At 40.0% G+C, this 24120-nt stretch overlaps 1 protein-coding gene across 1 annotated transcript; it reads right to left on the bottom strand.

The window, feature by feature from the left end:
- Positions 1-264: 264 nt before the first annotated feature.
- On the bottom strand, positions 265-22919 carry brwd1 (bromodomain and WD repeat domain containing 1). The gene is made up of 44 exons (XM_023405626.2): positions 22730-22919; positions 22558-22616; positions 22407-22436; positions 22127-22186; positions 20971-21121; positions 20634-20732; positions 19211-19371; positions 18731-18952; positions 17681-17781; positions 16763-16833; positions 16472-16572; positions 16291-16331; positions 16085-16186; positions 14768-14921; positions 14505-14639; positions 14021-14149; positions 13572-13720; positions 13257-13333; positions 12842-13072; positions 12497-12680; positions 11858-11948; positions 11458-11580; positions 11276-11346; positions 10629-10854; positions 10339-10455; positions 9668-9775; positions 8981-9105; positions 8522-8604; positions 8084-8195; positions 7516-7577; positions 7244-7399; positions 6951-7071; positions 6635-6760; positions 6367-6433; positions 6001-6051; positions 5576-5701; positions 5325-5477; positions 5052-5212; positions 4668-4840; positions 4072-4188; positions 3709-3903; positions 3297-3617; positions 2966-3121; positions 265-2864 (listed from the first exon to the last, which is right to left on the bottom strand). Exons 1-44 carry the CDS (start codon positions 22764-22766, stop codon positions 1447-1449), a joined length of 6753 nt encoding a protein of 2250 aa, XP_023261394.1. The 5' UTR covers positions 22767-22919; the 3' UTR covers positions 265-1446.
- Between the last annotated feature and the right edge of the window lie 1201 nt (positions 22920-24120).

The following is a 24120-nucleotide window of genomic DNA, read 5'->3' as shown; positions in this document are numbered from 1 at the left end:
TTGTCTATACATACCATTCAGTTTTGACATATTAACATCTAGGTGAAATCCTTTGAAGCAGAGATACAGTAATCTAATTTCACAAGCTGAACTTCTCAAAACAATAATAGCTCATAAATCAAATTTCAGAGGCAAATTAGACACACAAAAATAGCAGAGACCTACTGCAAACTGACCGCAACACAAAATGATAGATTGCAGAATTAACTCCAGGTGCATCATGTTTGTGATGGCAATATGTAAGATTAAGTCCAACAAAGAATACACCTTGAAATGATGTCTTTATTAATAGGAGGAATAACTCATTCATTGCACTCCACAACCACATTGCGTTAATAGTTTTCCTGTGAAATCTGTTTATTAAAGGTGTAGTACGAAAAACATTAAGCAAAATGTCATAAAGCGACTATTTAGAAACCTCCCCATAAACAAAACTAAACCATGTGACTGGCAAAACATTTAAGTCAACTCTGAAAAAGAATTTAATACTGAAAGTAGGTAACACAGGACAACAATAAAAGGTCTTCCCAATATGAGAAATCACAGTATTTTGCATTAAGTACATTTGGTTACTTGTACTTGGCAAAAAGGTACCAATTTGTGACATATGGCAAGACAATGCAGTTAAATGTAAAAAAAAAAAAAAAAAAAAAAACTAAAAAAAACAAACAAAAAAAACACCCTCAAATTTAAATTAATGCTTTGCTACTGACTGATTAACCCTTTCAGACAATGTCATTCCCAATCACATATTTACATCTATTTACTAGAATACAACACAAAACTAATGAAAAAATGAAATGTATGGGAAAAAAAAATCATACTCGTTCATTTGGCTCATATCAAAACATAATACAGTCAAGCATTAAGTGTGTGGATTTACAAAGGAGTGCTGTAGTCAAAAGTCTGAACATGGATTCGTTTTTGTCCCACTGAGTGTGCTTGGACATCTGCCGACCTGGAATTGTTTCTTTTCCTTACATTAGCTCAAAAAAACAACTGCATGTCTGAGACTACAGTAAACTTAGTTGACCCCTGAGTTTCTAATGCAAAACTAGTGTATGAAATACCTCATTACAGTGTATCTTAGTGCAAGCCAGCAATATGCTTGATTAAACAGAGGTATATTAGATAGCACCCAAGCTGACAAGATTCCCCAGAATGGTTTACTCTGCTGGCCAAATCACAACAAGCAGTATGGGAGGTGGTATTTTGCTCTGTATCCTTGTGAAAACCAGCAGTTCAAATGCTTGAATTTGTATTACATCTATAAACATGTTTTTTTCATAGAAAATATAAATATCCCTGAATGAAACAGATTCACAGCATTTTCTCTCGAGGACTCCAGTGCTACTACCATAACATGGCCATCAAGTGTCTTTAAGGTCTCCAGTTAATGTCCGTCTCTGTCTTTCCTCTAAAGCCTGTGGTTCCAGCCGCTCTCCTTCATTCACTGTCGTGATAATTTACCGTCCGCTTCCCCCGGTTCCGGGTGTTCACGCGTGTCTTTCGCTGCGATTTGCTATATGACTCGTCGCTGTCCTCCTCCTCCTCCCCTGAGGCAGCACGTTGCCGGCGCTGCCTTAGTTGGCGGCTGGCAGTCCTTTCTCCAGTCCCAGACTGTCTGTGACTTCTCCTCTTTGGACTGCTGTGGGACCCTGAGCTGGCAAATGAGTTTTCAGAGGCTGAAGATGACTGCTCGCTTTCTGAGTCAGAACTGTGGTTGCTGCTGCTGTAGCTTTCCTTTCGTTTGTGTTTTGGCTGCCTCAAGTTCTTTTTCCCGCTCTTTGAACGGCGGACATCTTCCTCCTCCTCCTCGCTGGAATCAGACTGGGAGTAGGTGTCTTCTTCATTGCTGTTGCCATCCCCTTGTTTGGATTCCCTTTTGGGACGCTTTGATGAGCCTGACCTGCTATTTGTATTGTTCTTGGACACTGGCTCCTTCTCTCTGTCCTCCTCCCCATCTTCAGAGTCTGAAGTGTAAATACGTTTTCTCTTGGAAGACTGATTCCTGGTTTCACTGGGAGAGGTCCTGTTAGACTCTCTCTTATTACACCTGCCGTTCCTCTGTTTACCCTGGCCCACAGAAGCAGAATCTTCCTCAGAAAAAGAGTTGTCACTGATGTATTTCTTTTTTGGTAGGGCCCGGAGACTCAGCCGTCTATTTGATGTGTTATCTGAATTATCCGACTCTTCATCTGATGAGCCAGTGGAGCGTTTCCTCTTCGACTTCCTCTTGGGTCTGTATTCCTGCTCAGAACTCTCTGAGGCTGAGGTGTCGCCATGAGGCCGTTTAGATTTGCTCTTGTTTCGTGTTGACCTCTTTGTCTTTGTTTCAACTTCTTCACTGGAGTGATTGCTTTCTTCTTCGTGTTCTATGTCTTTTTTCAGTCTTTTCTTGCGTGGGCTGGATCTCTTTGGAGAATCACTGACTTCATCTGATTCTGCACCATCCAGTTTATTAGTTGAGGCAGATTTTTGTTTATCTTGGTTTTTTGATGGCGAAACTTTACTTTTTTTCTTAGGGTCCTTGTGGATTGCTTCCTCCATGTTTCTTCCATTTTGGTGTGGGTGTTTCTGGGAACTGTGGTCTTTGTCCTCTTCATCTGAGCTTACAGGAGGTTTGTGTCGTGTGGTCCTGCGTTCAGTGTCCTCTATCTCCTCCTCTTCCTCCTCACTTGTAATCCTCTTTTTCCTGGCTGGAGTGCTTCCTGTGCTTCTAGAAGGTTTCCGAGACACGGCCACCTGTTTCTTCTCCTCCTCCTCCTCCTCCTCTTCAGCTTCTCCGGAACTCTCCTCTGCAGTTTCCTCCTGCTCAGACTTGTGATGTTTTGCACTGTGTCCGTTTACATGGGACAAATTATCTGCAGAAGAAAGGAAAAAACGAACTAATTAGGGAAACAATTCTAAGCAAGTGACAACTACAAATCAAAAACTAAAAATGACTAATGAGTACATTACTCACCATTTCCCTTTGTTTTAGCAGCTTGTTTTGATGTCCTCTGTTTACTGGACCTCGTGTTGCCATTCTGTTGATTCTGGGAGGAGGATGAAGCATCACTTTCATTTCCATCCTCCTCATCCTTGGATTCACGACCTGATTTTTTTGTATTCCGAGAAGCTAGAAGGTGGAACAAGAGCAGAACTGAGCAAAAATCTAACCCATAAACTGCCTAAAACATAAAAATGCAGAGGCACTGAGAGATCTGAGCGCAATCTGTGTTTTCCATGAGTGTCCTACTCTTTCAGAATTTAAATATGTATTTTAAAAGGTACAAAGAAAAGCATTTGCCTACCCCGTGTTGACCGCTCTCCATCTGAATCTGAGCTGCTCTGGATCACTGCAGTGCGTTTGCTGGCACGGGCTGTATGGCGGAGGCGGCTGCTGCTCCTCCTTGGCTTCTCCTCCTCTTCATCGTCTTCTTCATCCGACACATCTAGGAGTTTGATCTTATTCACAGCTGCTCTCGCTGTCTTCCTCTTGAGTGATCTGCGGACCGTGATTTCCTCTTCTTCCCTGTCCGAGCCCTGGGACGTGGCTCTATCAGAGTCCTGGTGGTGACGTCTCTCCCTGCGAGATGACCTACTGCTGTGACCGTTCATCTCTGCTCTGCCCTCTGAAATCAAGCCACGGAGAGGGATGTTAAAAATGTGTAACTGTGATTGACAGGGCTTTGCGTTTAGGAGAGTTTTGTCTGTAGCGTTTACCTGTCCGTTTCCTGTCTGCGGCAGCACTGTTTCTGGTCAGCCGTGTACTCCTGCTGTTTTTACTCCTGCTGGGGTAGCGACGACCTGAAGACTGGGAGGACACTTCTCCATCCTCACCCTCTTCACCTTCACTGTCAAACTCCTCCTCCTCTTCTTCATCGTCGTCTTCCTCCTCTTCACTATCGCTCTCTGCAACTGACAACCATTTCATATTTCCATTTCATCATTTTTGGGCCTTTTTTTTTTTTTTTAAATACACAACTTTTGAATGTGGCATTATGATCTCCTGTTTTTTCTCTAAATCTAATTACAAGGCATGACATTTCAAAACTGGATTTCCCACTGAAAAACTTAATTCCTGACCTTTTTTCCTCTGCTTGGCACAATTGCTTCTTGTAACTCTTGCTTTGTGTCTGCGTTGGTGGTGCCTTGAGGAACCAGGACGTTTTTCCTCCTCTGACTCGCTCTCACTGTCAGATTCTGAAGTAGAAAAACACTGAATCATGTCAAGATTTAATCTAATGAGCTATGAGACATGTCAATGCACTTCAGAAACACACTCTCTAAAAGTATTTCTTCTCAACAGTGTTTACTTGGGGGTTGTAAAAATATTGTGAAAATCATCCTCAGACTGTAGCTTTCAGTTTCTAAACAACTTTCACAATAATTTAGGAGACAGAATCCATCTCTACTATTAATATGCAGCGGGATTAGTCAGAAATGCAATCAGACTACAAACTAAAAAAGGTTAGTGTGTAGTATTTAGGTATGAATGCACAGCGATGCTTAATGCAAGTTGGGATTAAGCAAATTAATTGACAATTACAGCCATGCAGTATTTCCATTCCAACAATTGGAACCAGCTTTGTCATCTGTGAGACAAACCCGGTGCAACGGTTCAATGATTTACTATAATTCAAGTATCAATTTATCATTAGAAGGACAAGTCTCTTTTGTACCTGGTGTTGACGAAGCAGCTTTGGAGCCGGAGTCGTCCTCGGAGGAGCTGTGACCTGAGCTGCTGCTTCGACTCCTCCTGGCTCTCTCAGGAACAGACACTTTGGCTGAGGTAGATTTGGTCACTGACGTCGACTCCACTTTTTCCTGAGTTTTGACTGCAGCCCTCTTTTGACTTGAGAAAAGAAGAATGTATGTTTTTATTTAGTTATAAATTTAACTGACTTTAACTTTGAAACATCACTGTTTTTATAAGTGTACAATTGAGGAAAAAAAATACACAGTTACAACCAAGTGCTTATTCCAGATGGCTTATAGAGTACATGCCCACCGATCCACTAAATTGTTAAGCATGTTAGCTGAGGAGAGGCACAACTCAAACAGACCTTGTTGTGGCGGTGGACTGATCCTGTTGCTGCATTTTCTTGCGGAACCGCTGACTGCGGCGGAGCCTATCACTGCTCTTAACGGCAGTTTTGTACTCGGATATGATTGTTCTGATTTGCTCCTCAAAGAAGGCAGAGAGGCGCAAGGTCATACTGTAAATCTATGACAGAATAGAAAGAGAATAGAAGAGATTGGTCAGACAAACTAAAATATAAAGTATAGTGTTCAAACATAAATGACATAAATTTTCCAGGCTTTAATTACTCCCCTACCTTGGAGCGTTTATTGGGTGTGTAGGCTTTAGCATTGGCAAATATTAGGCGGGTGTCTTTGCAAAGCTCTACAGGGTTTTCATAGTGGTCTTCTTCCAGGGTCCTTTTCACTGTGCCAAAGTCCATTGGTGTATCAATAATGACATGGTAGTCCTGGACAGGCACACAAAACACGATTTAGACTTCATCTTTACCAAAACACAGAACGCACAGCACATTTAGCATGACTCCAGCGTGCCATGTTAACTCACTGGATAGTTTTCGGGATCCACAGGCTGTCTGAACGGCTCTGAGTCCTCACACTCAAATATGTAGTTGAGCAGATTCTTGCACTGTTCCTTCCAGGCATCTCTGTCTGGCAGCACCTCTACAGAGCGCTGCAAATATGGAGATTTATGGAGGAGAGGAGATATGTAATACATGCTACTCTGCTGCTATTGAATCATTTACAGTCAGTCTGCCACCAAACTGTCATCTCTTTTCTCATACAGGTAGTATGTCTTCAGACAGCAGTAAGAATTATATAGTTGTGATGTTTGTTAATTCTTAATTTGGGTTGTCTTGTTTTCAAATGCGGTCAAAGTCCTTTGCATGAGACTTAAAACACACACACACACACACACACACACACACACACACACACACACACACACACACACACACACACACAATTTACCTGACGTAACCGGTGTCCGGCTGAGGTTCCTGGTGCTTCTGTGTCCTCATCCTGTAGACAGTAATGAAATATACTGATATTGAACTGCTAATTTAATGTTCCACTGTTGAGGGCACATTCATAAACTACTAAACTACAAATGGAAAACAACCATCTGAACGTTCAGTTGTAACTGTTTGTTCAGTGTCTCCTAAATCATTTCTCCTAGATCTCTCCTTATTGACTTAAATCAACTGGACAGATTATATGCAAAAAATAAAAAGATAAAAAATATCTATCTGTATTTGCTTGACAAACAAGTAACAATTTGACTAGTACAGTATATAAATATTATTACATGTGAGCCATTTACTTAGGTACACTTACCTCTTCATCATCATCCATCTCTTCCACAGCATTGTAAATCTCCATGATATCTGTGCAGCTTGGATTACTGAGGAAATTAGGAAAAATATTAATATGATTGAGACATCATTGTCTAGAACACGATTTCTTTAAGTGTTTCTGTGTTATAGTTTGGTTATCATCACATGTTCTATAGATGTCAATCCCTTCAGTTGTTGTTCTCCAATGATCAATTTAATCATTATGACACACATAATGTTAAGTTACAATACAAAGAAGAAGAACTTACTTGACAAACTTCTGGAGGACATTTGTGATGATTTTTGCAGAGTGGGCAATCTTGCTCCTTGGCTCATTGAAAGTGCGGGCATTATGTGCAATATACCTGGCATCCCAAATTAATGCTGAGAGGCGTCTGTGGACCACCAGAGGTTCAGTGAATATACAGTTTTGCACAAAATCTAAGTTAGTAGAATTTCAGAAAGCAAAAAAAATAAGAAAAGACAAAGACAGATCAAGAGATCAGTCAAGAGTACAAATAACTCCATAAATGACCAGTTTGCATTAACAGGCATGTGGAAGAAAGACACACTGGTGGGACTGACCTGTAGAATCTGTGCATGAGTCGCAGTCTGATGGTTCCCAAATCAGTAGGATAGGCGATTACAGTGCAGTAGGTGGGATACTGGATCAAGTCCACGGGACCAGAGAAGGGAGCTGCAATCTCTGTAGCAGAACACAATGTGATGATGTTAGTATTACTGGGAAGGAAACCTTTCACAGTTGACTGGACCTGTATATATCCTGATGTGAGTGAATGAGTGAAAATGAGAACGTATGTGAGTGAATGCAAACTTAACAAAGTTAAAGCATGTCTGTGTATGTATCGTATACACACCGACAGTGATGAGCTGGTCGATGCCAGCAATGATGCGTTCACACTCCTCGTCCCTGCTCCTCTCCCCCCACTCTCCTTGCAGAGGTTTGTACATCAGCTCGCTCATCTCATCTGCTGTCACAGGGATACCACCTCCTTCTGTCTCTGGCTGCTGGGCTGCACAGCATTGGCAATACACTTGTTCAATACCCAGTGAAACCCCTTTAACCTTACTTTTTGAGAAAACACCGTGATGCCTATAGAGGTGACAGTAAGTAAAAGTTCTTAATTACCATTATCTGGAATAGGTTCCACATCCCAAGGACTCAGTTTCTCAGTTTCCCCATTGTCCCATCTGGTGGACACACAAAAGTTGGTGTAAGACGATTTGCTACAGTCAACTATCATATCTGCAGCACTGAGTGCTACCTCTTTTTTATTTCTTTAATTAAAGACTGTTAAACATCATTAACAAGATATATAGAAATAAATGTTACTGTAATTACAAGAACACAAAGGGTCATAGACACGATGTTCTGTACACAGTACAAAGCAGAGATGAATAAATGATCTTGATTCAATGTAAATGTGTCAACCATAAACACTGCAGTGCATCTTTGTGACCACTAGGGGGCAGACAGATTAGTCATGGCCAAGTGGATAGTCTGTAAAAGTATGTTTAATTAATACAAATATAAATAAAATTAATTAATTAATTAAATCATGCCATTGTTTCAGTCTTTAAATAGTGACAGAAGTGTCAGTCAATCAGTGTATTAGAAACTAGCTTAGTATTGGTAATGGTGCCACAACCACAGTGTTCCAAGTTATCCTGTCCTAACAACTGTGCATTTTTCCCACCTGACTTTGAAACACTGGAAGAGACTGTCAGGATACTCTGGTTGGTAGGGCTCCTGACAGACGATGGTCCCAAACCACCAGGCATCGTCTATCACTGAGCGAAACCTGTCGTCTGCAACAGAGCAAATATTATCAAATTCAGGAGGAGAAAAACATCTATTTATGCAGGTGTGAAAAACAACAGATCTTCATTTATCAGCACCTACACTAAGAAGCAATGCAAAAATTAAAATGAACCCACATGCTGGAATAAGGGTCTCCACCAGAATACATATTAGCTTTTCTGAAATGTTGACATAAAAGTATTAAATTCACTCTGGGAAGCACCTTTCTTCTGTGTAGGTTCATGTATTTAAAACTGATGAAATAGATACATGGAATATGCTAATTGGCGTGAAAACAAAGACTTAACATCTCTAACGGGGTGCACAAACTTACTTGGTTGCCAGTTTCTACGGAGTGCCTCGTCATAACTTTGCCTCAAAACCAGGAAATCTATAACATCTGGCATGTCATGATACCTGTTGGAGAAATCAGTCATTTTAATGACGAAGTACAATAAAGATTTGTGGTCTTTATGAAACTGATGCTGAATCATGTTAATAAATACTCATTCATTTTATAAAACAAACGACTACACCCGAAATTTAGCCAGTATTTCAAAACCAAAAACAGAATCCTGTCCTGAAAATTTTGGAAGCAGAAAACTTATATTTATCATAACAGCAACCCATCACACAAATGTAGCCATTATTATTTTTCAAAGAGCAAATACATACAGCAAATTCAGTTCATATCAGACTCAGGCAAAAGCGACCTTCATGTTGGGATGATTATGAGAATCATGTTTAATGTGTTTTTCAATAGAGAGCCACTTAATGAAACTGAGCTGCTTACTTGACAGAAAACGACTTGTCTGAGATTTTGCCAGTGCCGTGGTCAATAAGGGTCAGCTTCAGACAGCAAAGAGTTGGAGGGCAGACTTCATATTTGATCCCAGTGATCTTCACAAACTCTTGGTCCTAGAAAATATACAGTAGAGTTTCGATTAATTTGCATTTCCAAGATTTCTACTTACACTGATATGTTACAACATCATGACCACTCAAAGACATTAAGCAAACAACATTCTTAATCTTGTAACAACAAGGTCTGGGATACATTAGACGGTAAGTGAACAGTCGGTTTGCGTAGATAAAGTGTTGGATGCAGGAGAACGGGCAGGTGGGTCAAATTGTTATGGCTAGATGACTGTCCTTGGAGCATCTCAGAAAAATCAAGGTTTGTGTGGTGCTCCTGGTCAGCAGTGGTCAGAGGGGGCCACTGGTCCACTGAGACAAACCACAAACCGGTGCATTAATGATGCACAAGGGCAACAAAGGCTATCCTGTGTGGCTTGAACCAACCAGAGGGTGCTGTGGCACAAGTGGCATGATGTTAATGATGTTTATGTGAGAAATGTGTTGTTGATTTTAAGTGGTTTTAGTGACTTGGGTGATGACATTGTAGAATCAACTTCCTCAACTTTTTTAGAATTCAGTATATTTTTCCAAACACTTCTACCAGGAATGTTTCGATTCTTACCCGCAGCTCCATTTTCTTCCAGGGCTGTTTGTCTAAGTTGATGTGGTACAGTTCACTCCGGCTCACAGCCTCAACGTAGGCTTCATGTCCCTGCCGAAAATAGATGACCTGACAAAACAGAGAGATTCACATCTTAGAAAGTAACTGAGTGACATGATGATCATAATCATAATTTTTGCAGTTTATTTTTACAGGATGCTCATGATGCCATGCTAGACATCAAAAGATTTGTATTTAGACTATATCCATTTTTTGTTATATATTTAGGAACAATCCAAGCCATTAATAATATGTAAAAACATTTCATGTACATTTCATATTTCACATACCACAGTTTGCGGACAGTTTAAAATCATCTGCAAGATGTTAACAGAAACTTGAATTTCTTCACATTTTGTTTATGTTTCATTTCTTTGTTTCTCCAAGTAGCTTTATCCATTTCTCTGCTTCTGTTTCGCTGTTGTGATAAGGCAATGACCTAAAGAAGAATTAAGTTTGATCTCGTCGTTTTAAGGAGCAAGATTTCCTGACAAGATGTTAAGTTATGGCTGGAAAAATAATGATTTATATTTGAGGAGACAGAAAAGAAACTGGGGGGATTGAAAAAAGATTATGTTGCCTCATATAATAACACCATGGCTCTGTAAAAAGATCCCAATATTAGCATATACCTCGTCACCCATTTGGGGAACAAAAGGAGACTTCCTGGGAATGACATCAGTGATCCATGGAGAGGGCCTGAACTCATTGGACACTTCTCTGTTGATGGATGGTCTGGCCTTTGGACGCTGATTAGAGCACCAAGATGGATAATGTTAAAAGAGTAAATATGAACCTGTTTTGAAATGACAGAATCTAAAGCAAAGTCTGGGCAATGACTAACCAGTTACGATTCACACAGTGACACATCAGGATTAGTAATCTCATGAGGGGAGTAGGATATCTGTGTCTAACCACTCACCCGGGGTGCCTTGTTCTTTGATTTCTTTGCCTTCTCTTTGCTTTTCTTCTCAGGTTTTTCCTCCTCGTCACTCTGCTGCTTCTCCTCCTCATCATCATTCTCTTCCTCCTCCTCCTCGGAAGTGCTGAGTCTGCGCTGCACTCGTTTCCGTGATGACAATGGGGTGGAGGGCTGCAGGTTGATACCAGCATCGGCCGTCCAGTCTGAGTACTCGCTGGATGTGTGGCTGTCCAATCAAAAAGGAGTAATAATCACCATTTAAGTTACATAGAGAAAAACAGGCAATACAAAAACTTAATTAACTAACTTGTTTCAACCTGCTTGGGGTACCAGATGTGTGGAGATTGCCACCTAAGACAACACAAAGGAGTAACAAAGTTTTAACATCACAGTCAATTTTAAATAGTTTATACCCTAGGTTTTTGTGAATAAGAGAAAACTCTTATCTGGTACTCTAAACAAGTTCAAACAAATTAAAAGAATTACTTGTTTATACAACTTTATATATTTACATTAACTCATTTGGAAGACGCTTTTATCCAAAGTGACTTACAAGTGAGGGACACAAAAGCTTCAGTGCAGTAGGAGACCTTGGCATAAGTACCAAGTACTACATATATTTAATAAGTGCATCCATTTAATCATACCTTGAGCTGTCACTGTTCCACTCCTCCTCATCATTGGATGACTCCAATTCACTCCCATCCAAGTCATTGTCCTGAATAGATTCAAAACAAGAAATCGCTTGATATCTCCCCCCCAAAAAAAAGACCTCAGGTGCTTGTAAATGACACTTTTCTCAAAGTCATAAAAGTGGAAAACATGATACCTCAGAGTGTCCCTCTGAGCTTGCAGTCTCCTCTCCCTCTTCACATGAGAAGTCAATGAAATCCACTGTGTCACTGCGGCCGTGTGCTCGCTTCGTAGTGGGAGGCTCATCATCTGAATCATCCTGGGGGGAGAGAAGGACAGATAGGATGGACTCAACACCGGTGCAAAGATTTGTACGGAAATAGCTGTGAACTGGAAAAAACACACACTGTACATATAGTATTTTGATACCATCCAACACAGCACCTGTCATGACTATGTTGTTATATCCATGTTGCAGATGGGTTCAAGTACAATGCAAAGTGTAAAATGAAAATTCACAGAATAGGGGTACACAACCCATTTTTTAAAATTGCCATTTAAGACTTCTTATATTGGTGAAGAGACAAGAAACCTACTCGACAGCTACTGTAGATAATGCGCCTCTTCTTTGCATTGTACAGAGCCACCTCCTCATCTCCTTTGGCTGTTCGGATGTCCTCCTGGTCCCTGAAAAACAAATTTCCATTATGTTTAAGATTAAAGAGGAACACCACCAAAATTGAGAGAAATCTAAACGTTGTAAAATGTTGATATATGTAAAACACACACCATAATCATCTCTCACATGTCTGTTGATGTTAATACCATACCTTCTAATTCCATAAATAATGATACTGGACCTTTTGTCTGTTGATAAAAACTGGGCTGCCTTCACATTCTCTTAAATGTTTTTTATGTCATGAAACAAAGGCCCAACTCAACCAAGTTATGACAAATTATCTTTCTAAAGAAAATGTGTTTTTTTTTAATGAATATGTGAATTGTTGAGTTGGGTATGATATAAAAATTGATCCAGTCTAAAATGGGAGTACGATCCATTTCCATTTAGGTCATATTAAAACAATCACAACAAGTAATCATTCGTCTTTTGTGTAAACAGTGTCATCTCAAAAACAATATCCAATAGAAAGGTCCAGAAGGAGCACAAACATCTCCAATCACACTCTGCATATCTCAGCTGTAGCTGGAAAAAGGTAATACTGCTAGGTCTCTACCTGTAGTTGCTGGGTGCCAGTTCAGGCACCACCACCCTGCGTCTCCAGGCCTGCAGGTCTCTCTCTGTGGCCATCTGGCTGCGAGGAGCATTCTGGTGCATCTGCCGGACACCCTCCACCTGTCCACTGCGGCGCAGACCCACATTAGGGGGTGACTGCACATCTGCTCGATCATTCACAGACACTGCAATGAAGGGAAATTAACAAAAATCAGTGGATGATTGTGCTGCATTTTCAGGACATTGTGTCCAACCCCCAAAAATCAAACAGCTAGCCTTCCAACAGCTCAGCAGATCAATACATCAGCTAAAACAATCCAATGGAACACTGGTGCTGTATTGATACCTCTGCGTGGTGTGCTTGGTGCTGGTGCCAAGGCTGGGCCCTGTGCCTCAACTGGCCCCTCTGGTCCTGCTACAGCAACCAGAACTGCCTCTCTCCCAGGCTGGCTCTGCCGGTCCTGTTGCTCCCGGAGTTGTCGGATGGCTTCGTCCAGAAGGCTGCTGCGTCTTATTGCAACCTCCTCATGCTCAGCAGTCTGCTGGCTGATCACCTGCTCCACCACCTCGCCATCACCTGAAGATGTCATCAAATGGGGAGACCAAGAGCATGAGTGGATGGTAGCGGAGCTTCATAATGGGTATATAATTAGAGTGGAGCTGATAAAGCAGTGAAAGTGGAGTGGGGGGATTTGTGATTTATGAATTAAAATGTACATACATTTTAGAAAGGGCTCATTATGGTCAAATTAAGGTCTTACTGGTGGCTACGTATCCCAGCTGAGGAACCAGGTGTTCAGCCGCAATGTTCTCCCGCCCTGGGACAAGACGCTGGTACCTGAGATTAAAATTATTAACACAAACAAAACAAAAAGTTGATTTAAATAGAAGACAGCTGTTTTTATGCCAACAGTGACTTTGCTATTACGTATATACATGAGGATCAAAATTTAACCGCTCTAATATACTTAGTACAGTTTTTCATAGTTCCCTACAGCAATGAGAACCTGCATGGACTAAACATTGAATGGATGGAGAACATATTGTTTGCTGTATAACTGAAAGGTCATGTTTACCTGGGTGGATGGGGGTTTCCGTCCACGTCCACTAAGAAGGGAGGGGGCATGAGATGGGGTGCCTGTTGTGTCTGTTCATCCAACACAAAGCCGTTGGCGTCTCGGATCAACGGCCTATAGTCTGTGTGGAAGAACACCTGGTCTGGAAGCTGTGTGGAGACCAGGAGAAAGATGCTTGATAAGACACCATGCTGCTTTTGCTATGTGATGAGGTATTATTCAGACACACGCTTGTATTTGGATGACCACTGTTACATTTTTATATTATACAGTGAGCTTACAAAGTGTTAAATTTAAAAAGGCTGTAATATTTTATTTTGTCTGTAAAAAAAAATAGAAGTAGAACATAACCACTGTCTATAAAATGGCACTACTGCGGTTTTTACCTGGCAATAAAGATGAATTGCTGTGTGTAAAGATTTAAATATACATGTGCAATGTATCCTTGCCTTCTCATATGGCTTGGAACTGCCGAAGCCAAAGATGAGCAGATGGCCATGAGAGTCTGTGCAGGCGAAACGCTGGCCATCGGGAGTAAATTTGCAGTCGAACACGGCTCCGTGACCCTGGCCCTCGATCTGGATGAATAACACAAAATCAGCTGAGGTATAGAAACTCGTTAACAAGGGAGGCAAACTCCACACAAAGGAGTTTTTAACAATATCCATACATTATAAGGTCCTTGAATTATTTTTTCCTTTCAGATCCTGCAGGACCTCAAAGTACATTTATATAATAAAATAAATCACATTCTGTTTCAACCTCACTACCAAGGACATATTAAACTAATGTTACTTATTGACGTATCTGTTACATTGTGTGTCGTGGCATGTCTTGTTTGTTTGAGTATTGTTGTTGTTCATCGTGTTATATAACTGCTGTGTTCACGATTCTGTCAACGCCATGTTCTGATACTGCTGAGTGTCAGTGTACCATGTTGAAGTAGTGCTGTGTGTTTGTTCCTCGCAGCAGATCCCATATGAAGACATTCCCATCATGGCCAGCAGATAGGATGATCCTTGGGTCAAAAGGGTGCGGTTCCAGCACAAACACCTCAGCCTCATGGCCCTGAAAAAAATGTTCAGGTTAGTCTCTGGTTTTAAAATTAGTCACTTAGTGAATGTTAGATTAGGTTGTTGTGACATCCACTATGCTCAAAATTTTATTAGGAGAAAGACAACATTGTGCACAATTACTTTAAGGATATGTAGCAGCTGTCCTGTGTAGGAGTTCCACACTTTGAGGAGATGGTTGTTAACAGCCGTGATGACTGTATTGTCATGGCGATCCCACGCTACCATGGTGACTTTGGGTTTGAAGTAGCTTTCCTCTTCACTCATTGCTTCAGCACTATAAGAAAAAAAAAACAACATAAAATTAGAAATTACACACACCACACTAGGTTGCAACTCTTTACTCAACACAAGTGGCAGCTTGTATCTGATGATGTCAGTGTTTCTGGAAATGATTCCCCACGAATTTCCACTTTGTTTCCTGTTGCGAGGAGCATGTTGACACCTACTCCCCCTCCACAGCATTATCCTGTGAATTTGTGTTTTCTTTCACTGTACTGGGGAGGACGAACAAGTTGGTATTTTCATTTATGCTCAAATAAAGCAATCCAAAGCAACCCAGCAGATTTACCACAAAAATAATCAAAGATTAAATAGAATGGGTGCATTTAGTTTGACCTATGAATGACTTTCTCAGCTGTATAAACAAATAACTAAAGCTATGTGATGCTGATGATTTTTGATTTTGATGATTACATGTTACTTGTGAAAGGCAGTGAAAATGTGTTTGGCAGATGAGCTAATTATAGAAACTGCCAGTACAGCTTTTATAGTTATTCCCAAGACAGACAGACAAGCTCTGGGTGGTGAACACTGTTTTTTCAAGGATTTATAAAAAAAAAAAAAAGAAAGGCACTGAGAGTATAGCTAGATTTATATTCATATTTCAGTAATGTACTTCATTGGCACATATACATTCTGCATCTACTCTCCAGGAAGAATTGCTGCTGCTATGCAAAAAAGCAAGAAGTAGTATAGTATTTACAGTACCCTAGGGTTTCAACAATCACAAATCATTATTCAGAAATAACGGTATTGCAAATAACATCTTCCAGTCCTGAGCTGGAAATGATGCTAAGTCTTCATGACATGTTAGTCAATGCTTTACAAACAGATGAGAGAGCTAAGACTTACACAACATGACAACTGAACAAATAAAACATTTGGGTAAATGGATTCCTCAGCTGACATCAGCACCTGGTTCACTTCAACATGCTCCAACAGCTCTTTGAGGCGGCCTAGAAAGCAACTGCTTGTGTCTCATTTAACAAATCTTCCAGCTACTATTTACAGCAAAAGAAAATCTTGTTCTTTCATATCTTGTTGCTTGTACAATGCATTTCCTCGTCTCATTACACGATTACTGAGAACAAACCAAAGGCTTTTGCACTTAATTCATTTTCATCCATGCTAGTTTACAACAGCAGAGCTGGTCCTTACCCTGGAAGAGTGGCAGACATGTTGAGCAAGATGCACCTCCACTGCTGCCGCTGATGGAGCTTCCAGATCCGTGCTGTTCCATCACGACTTCCACTCACAAACCTGAGCCAGGACAGTAACAGCGACTGTTACATATAATTCACTATTAACTATCATGACAAATAAATGGTGCAATAGAGCAAATTAATATAGTAATTTTATCATACCTTTCACCTGAGTGGCAAAACTGGATGCTATCAACTTTGTCCTAAACAGACACGGCAGAAATATGGAGAACGATTATTACGTGTTGGTGTTATTGCTGGTGTGCAGCTGAAGGTTTATGTGAGTATGTTCTGTGCTGCAGCAGCCATATAAACGTTAATCAGTTCTTAAGAAGGTTCTTACTGTGTGCTCATGGAGCTCTGATATCTTTTCTGGACTTCCGCATCCCAGGTAATATATTCTGATGACATCATCAGTACTTCCTGTTGCTAAGAACATCCCACCTGAGAAAAAAAAATCAGTTTGAAGTGTTTAAACCAGAAATTTAACCTGTATGTCTGTCATAATTACATGCTAGCTAGATGCTAACTATGATAATTGTGCTATGCTGAAACACATTGAGAAGAATATATACAGGTTCATTCAACACAAACAGCATTTACATACGAATGTCTACCTTAAATGAATCATTACCTGGACTGAATGAGGAGCACACAGTCTGAACTCCTGGCCTTGGCCGCTCTGTAAATTTGTGTGGCCGATCACTTGAAGGATAGTAGAGACAATTTTACTCACAGGAAAGGGGCATTTGAATGAATCACACAGTAAAACAGAGCAGTCTTATTTGTTGGTCCATCCTTCAACAAAACTGTCAATTAAAGTTTCATCTCATCTAACCAGCATGTCAACTTCAGGATGCCAGATGTGACTGAGGTCAGGACAGGTGCAAGGTTCTTATATCAGATAAAGCTCATCCACATACTTTGAGGAGATCAGGGGTCCCTTTATACCCATTTAGTCCAATTCTCTCTTGATGTCTTACTCGGTTAATTGTTTTATACTTTTACCTGGTTGATTGCTGTACAAGTAGCCGTTTTCTACTTCAGCTAATTAAGGCAAAGCAGGCACTTTTCATTAACCTACACTGTATATCGAAAGGTGATATATTAGTGTTACCTACCGATCAACCACAACATTAAAACCAGTTTTAATGCAGATGGCTCATCAGTGTAGTTGCAGTGGTGGAGCAAAACAAAAAACTGTCAACCCAGTTGGGCTAGTTTTCCAGTGTCAGCTGTAGGCTTGCTTCAGTTAGTAACTGAGTTTTTAACTCCCACTCACATGACAGTCTACAACTTAGCATGTTACAACGTTTGCTAAGAGACTTGTTAGTTTAACTTATACAAAAGCAAACAAAACAATGTTGTTTTTCTTTCTAAATAGCCACAATGCGAGTGTTTCCTTTGAATTCTAAATTTTTGCTGCTTTAAGAGATTTTTTAAAAAACTTTTAATGGATTATTAATTTCATAATTTTTTTAAGTGCTATGACAGAATATTTGTTAATGAAAAGCTCTCAAACACATACTGTTACTTAACAAGCAGCACTCACCTAAAGTTGATGTTGTTGACATCCCACTGCCAGAAGCAGACAGTAGCATCAGTTCCAGTGGACAGCATGTAACGTTTTGAGCCCTTGGCAAACGGTGAGAACTGAAAACACAAGACTTTCACAGATCAGTTACCTGAATTACGCTGACAACATTATTTTAAAATCATACAGACATATATTTTGTGAGAGTCAAATATTAACACTTTCCCCTCTTACTATGTAAGTCAGGCCAAAATCCTGATTTTGAACCAACATGCAAATTAACTAGTCATTTCATTTTATGGTGTACAATACAAACTTTCTGTGGCTTGAGTGATGCCATGAAATTCACAATTATTGACAGTTTCTCTGGATCTGAATAACATTGTTTTGGCATTGTGCATAGAACAATGTTTAACACTTGCTGAGGCATAAGTTGCCATAGCAATGAAGAGAAGATGACATGAAGGCTGATGGAAACATGCTTCATTCTTGTTTTATTTCAGTCATTGTCAGTGCATGAAAAACACTGCTACCCAGTGTTTCAAGCCTCTGGTTCATTAAGAAAATATGATACAGCATATAAAATTATTCAGTTATAGGTGGAAAGCAGAAAAAGATGCACCGTGTACCAAAGTTACAGACAGTCCTAATTAGGTAATCTTTTCTGTCCTATATCTGCATAGCATGAGTTGATGGACTGGGACACAGATTCAAGTTAGCTCTTTGTGATTTTTTTTTAAAATTTTTCTTTAAACTTTGCAGACTCCAATGAAAACATACCTAGTAAGATCTACATTTTAGAAACATTTAACTAATGAAATGGAGTACAATTAAGATATCTCGAACAAATTATGAGAGCTGCATGGTTGGAAACACTTGAAATATAAAAAGGGTATTCATGAATCTTGCTTCTTTGCTTTCAGAGCAGTAATATATCTACAACTGCCTGATTTCTGGTAAGGTAGTCAAGACAATTTAGCACACTCATAAGATACTAATTACTATTGTTTGTAAAGAAAACATAACCAAAATGACAGCATATTAGTATATTGATGGAGATTCCTTTACCTGAAGGGAGGTAATGGATCCACTGTGCCCCTGCAGCACAGCCACAGGAGCACAGGTACGAAGGCACCATACACGGATGGTCTTGTCACAGCTTCCCGCGGCAATTAATGTGTTCTCATAATTAACCGCCAAGTCTGTGATTTCTGCAGAGTGTCCTCGCAACGTCGAATGAAGCCTTCCATCAAACGAAGACCAAATCTTCACCAAACAATCATCCGAGCCCTGAAAAAAAGAAAAAAAAAAAAACTTCTACTTTAAAATTCTATTGAAGCATACAATAGACAAGACAAGTCTTGCACAAGGTTAAGATAAAACAATTGACGCATATTCAACTTGAATGTGAATACTGTATACAATTTTTGTTTTGTGTTAATCAGTGTTTTAAAAGAGCCAAAGCAAAATTAAAATTACTGTAATCACAGCACATTAAGTAGGGGGTTATTTTTGAGTGGGGGGATATGCTGAGAAATTCCATCTTACTGTGAAGATCCTGAGACCGGAGCGATCAAATGCGATACAGTACACTGCAGATAGATGCCCCAGGATCCGCCTATGCAGTCGCATATGCTCATAGTTGCTGACAGGATTGATGGAGCTGAAGCGCTGCGCTCCCGTCAGCTCTCTCCCGCGATGCACCTTCACTGTTGACGATAAGATGCCAATCATCAGAAGAGTGATGAAATTACAGGACTGCAACAGGACTGGCATCAGCACAAATACAGTGGGCGTGAGATATATTTACTCTAATGTGGGCAGGAATGGAGGGGGCATAACCATGGGATGAAAGGAAACATATGGACATATAAGAGGCTGTTATTCTTGGGATTAAAAGTATGTAAATACTTTGTCTTTCAATAAATCTTATGTCTCTCATTACAGCACCTAGTAAACTTACATTTTAGTTTAGTTTGTGTTTCTCGCTCACTTGTTTTATATCTCTTCTTATCCTAATCATGCCATCCCTTATTCAAATCTGATCTGTAAACAATAGCAATATCACCGCTGCTTCTAAGTCAGATGCATCTGGTTTGTATCTGGTTTGTATCCGTTACTATGGGAGACAACAAAATAAAGAAATCAAAGCAACATGAATCCATCTGTAATATTTTTTCTGCTTTAAGTTCTCACAGGCTCAAGATGAAGTTGTTTTAAGCATGTAATGAGGCCCGTTTGTTGTTCGCCTTCTAAAAGGTGGCTTACTAACAGCTGCGTAACTTCAATAGCATTTTTTAAATGAACAAAATAACCAAAAAGCTTGCATGTGTATTACTTTCCCTGAGGAAGGATAGGTTTTAAATAAAAATAACACTGTTGCAAACAGGCATAACAAGAATCTCTGCAGCAGTGTGCAGGAGATAAATGCCTCAACTTCAGGACCAAAAAGGAAGCGCTGGAAATCCTGAAGAATCGGGCAGGTAAAGTATTGGAAAAAAATTGTAGTACTTCTGCGCAAACCTGATGATTATGACTTATGATCAAGATAACAGTCATGTCATTACCAACAACCACTGCAGTGTAACAGGCTGCATTAAGGAACCCAATCTAGCTAAGTCACTGCAATGCACCACACTGCTATTTGTCAAAAATAAACTGACAAAATGCCGTCTACTTAAATTTGGCAGTCAGGGAAAAGAATAATAGATAGTGCATTACACAGTCTACACAGTGTGTAACTTAGGGTTCAATCAGAAGTCTTCAGATTCGTAAATGTGCACATTACCCAGTTATTCAGTGATTTGTCAGCACATACGTCACATGCATGGTTAGTGGGAGGAGACATTTAAAAACAGTGCCAAGCAATACCATGAAAAGCACATGTGATAAATCCTAACGCATCCATTTGTCCATTTCATTTCATTTCTTTTTTTTCCCCACAAAGGAGCCTCGAGCAAGCCAGAAGTACCTAAGGGTGGAGGATTCTTGCAGTTCAAAGGCCTCTCTGGTGGTCTGCCCCGGTGAAGGGCTGCATATGATGAAGCTTTAAACCGCACACTGTCACAGTCTGAAAAACAAAACAGAAAGTTCAGAGAATGATTCAGCTGATTACCAGCTGCGTGTGGTGAATACAATGTATCAATTCCTATGACTGCCCAAACTATTCAAACCCTCATGTTATGTGAAACTCAATATTCATCAGTGTAAGTATAATTTCCACTGCATAGTCAGTACTAAGGAAAAAAAAGCGTGTCATAAAGTTCTGTATCCAGAAATACTTAAAAGAAGCTTTGACGAATGCGTACCTTTTGGGGTCCTAAGCATTGACTGCTTTCCGGACCCCAAGAGAGAGTGTACTCCTGGGACACATGATGGCACCTCTTTGTCAAGAAGTGGTCCAATCTGCTTACATATCTGCAGCAAATGGTTTGGTGCAATGTGTCTGTTGGCTGCAACCTGTGACAGCAAACAAATACACAGTAGTGATATGACACTGAATGCAGATCATTGCTGAAACGATTGGTCAATTAACAGAAAGACTATTCACCAACTATTCTGATAATCAATTATAAAACTAAAATGCCAAACAACCTTCTTAAATGTAAGGATTTGCTGCTCTTCTTTATTTTGGATTATTGTAAATTGAATGCATTTGCATTTAAGACTGGTGATCAGACAAAATAAGCAATGGGAAGATGACATATATAAATATATAGTCAATGACAGTCAATATAGTCTGCAGGATTTCAGTTATATATTATATTTCAGTGGTTTTCATTTTAAGAACACTTCTCACATACATCATAAAATACAAACAGTCTGGTACATGAAAATAAGAAACCATTCTGGTATGTTATATATTGCTTAATTTGAGATCCATATATGTAAAACTGACTATAAACATAACATTTTACGATGTTTATCTTATGTAACACTAGCAATTTCAGACTTTTCTGGGAGCTGCAGTTTTGTAAAAATTAATGTCTGACAGGGTGTCTGGTTGTTTCATGTGCTTCTCAACTCTTATTCTGAGAGGCGTGGCTTCTTATGCAAAACTTTCTCTTTTTAAGGACCAATCACAACGCCGGTCACATGCACAACAACGCAGAGACAGCGCATCTCGTCGTATGATTGGCCAGTGGAGCCGTCTCTACGTAGTGAGAAGCCGAACTACCCACCCTATCTGCAGTACAACAGTCGGGGCTAAATAATATTAAACCCTCTGTTCAAACGCCGTTTTCTCAGCGAACACATCACAGTTCACTTTCTGAAAATTTAACCCAGTGTTAACGAGCTATGACCCTGTCAATCCTCCCAGCTCAAGGATATCCAACAGTAGCCAAGCAGGAAAAAGAACAAAGACCGTAAACAAGCTCCGAGCATGGGCACAGGGTCCCCTGTCACAAGACAATAACAACCGCCGACAATGAACTTAGCAACAGAGATGAAGTTAAATCTCACCACATCTTCATATGTTCTCGGGTGCTCGTTTCCCAACCAGTCCAGTCTCCTGGGCAAAAGCTGTCGAAAACAAGAGTTTTTTGTAAAGCGCAGGCTGCACAGAAAACACCAGCAGGTACATCATTAAGCTAGTAAAAAACCGGGTGATGTCAAATGAGTGAGACGTACAGAGGTATTAAAAAGTCGACAGAAGTGAGACAAGTTTTATGCCCAGACTCAGTCAACACCGACGGATAGCAGCTAGCAGATAACAAGCAGCAGAGACAGCGGGGATACACACCTGATATTCCTCTAGTTCGCTCGCCAGGACCTGCAGTGGATTAAAAGAGGCGATTCAGACCAGACTGCATCTATTAACAAACTCTATTATTAACTAGCTAGTCAACTATTTTCAAAGACAACACTGTGCCAGTCAAGGCACGCCAGCTCACCTCAGCCGCTCTCCGACATGGACCCGTTGTTAGAAAACGAGAAATCAAGTAATAGAGCTCTGAAATTGAACAGTGAGGAAATTAACCGTGAGAAAATCAGTTGGGTTATCAATTAGCACGAACCGTATCGTTGTAAATTGAGCTATCATTTGGGTTTACTTCTGCGGCTTACCCGACTCAAGGAGCGAAGTGTTCCGATTTTTGGCCATTGAATCGGCCGTGATTTGGAGAGGAGAAACAAATTTTAGGCTAACTTTATGACTACAGAGAATATGATATATTTATTTAATTTCGGCTACACAGCTCTGACCCCCTCCACGGTTGCTCCCGCTTTCTATTCAGCCTGTTTGCAGTCGCCATTGGAAGGATGAGGCCTCAGTGAGTCGACTTACTTCCGCCACAGCGGAGTAACACAGGAAAAAGGGGGTGGGGAGGAGCGCCCTCTCAACAAAAGACCAAAGTATACGTTAGCTCGTAAAATAGTGACATTTGTATTATTCGAGTGTAACATCGGGCATTGATATGATTTCTAAACCACTCTTAAAAAAATAATAAAATAAATGAATAAATAAATTTAAACATTACATATAACGCAGTACTCAAACACCCCTCCGCTTTTTACCGACCAAGGTCGTGAGTCCTGCACATGACGTCATTAGCGATGGTTGCCAAATTTGCTTTATCAATCTGCTGATTTGCTTCATCAATTTTGTATTTTGTATCATATAGGCCGCTGGAAAGGGGAAAAGGTACTACAATAATGTCGCTGACCTAATTTCGTTGTAGTACTCAGATGTGAGTTGAGTGTTTTATCTTCTTTGGTATTCATATGTTATATATTAATGTAGGCTAATATATAATGCCGGTCAAAAGTTTTGTAACACCTCCGTAACAGTTTCTCCAGTTGTGGTTTAATATCTATTTCTGAAATTAAATCACAGATTAAATAAACATAGTAGATTTTTTTTTTAAATCATAAAATCTTCTTCATGAACTAAATTTAATCTAATTTTTTTTTCAGCCAGTAGCTGAACACACTCATGGTATTCGTACTACAATGGAAGTCAAATATTGCTCAGAAAGTTCCTCCCAATACTGTTGCAGAAGTTCCTAGAAATATGTTGCATTTACTCTTCTTTCCAGTTCATCCTACACCAGCTCCATGGGGTTTAGAGGCTGTTATGGGTCATCATCTTGCTGTAGGATGAATCCACGGCCCACTCTGTTTACCTTTTTCTCACCATTCTGATAGCAATATACACTACTACTTCCTGTAGTGCAATAATGTCCAAATGATGCTTCAGTGGGTTTAGTGACGTTATCTGTTCCAACAATGCATTCATACCTGTGTGAATAGTTTTCCTCAACTTTCAAGGTTTAATTTATCTCTATTGCTGCAGAAAACCTGTGAGTTAGCTATTTTTTTGACTTCTGAAAATGATGAAATCGTATATGAAATTAATACCCCTGTTCTTCATCTCTTACCTTTGTTCCATTTAATATTATTCACTGGACTTGAGCTGCTTACATTTTGATAAAGACTGGAAAATGGATGTGTTTTAA

This window comes from Seriola lalandi, unplaced genomic scaffold (genome assembly GCF_002814215.2).
Source record: "Seriola lalandi dorsalis isolate HSWRI2012SDOR001 ecotype SW California unplaced genomic scaffold, Sedor1 jcf7180002054281, whole genome shotgun sequence".
In the NCBI taxonomy this organism is placed as follows: Eukaryota; Metazoa; Chordata; class Actinopteri; order Carangiformes; family Carangidae; genus Seriola; species Seriola lalandi.
The sequence above is the reverse complement of the archived record's forward strand: the minus strand, read 5'-3'. Positions and strand labels throughout refer to the sequence as shown.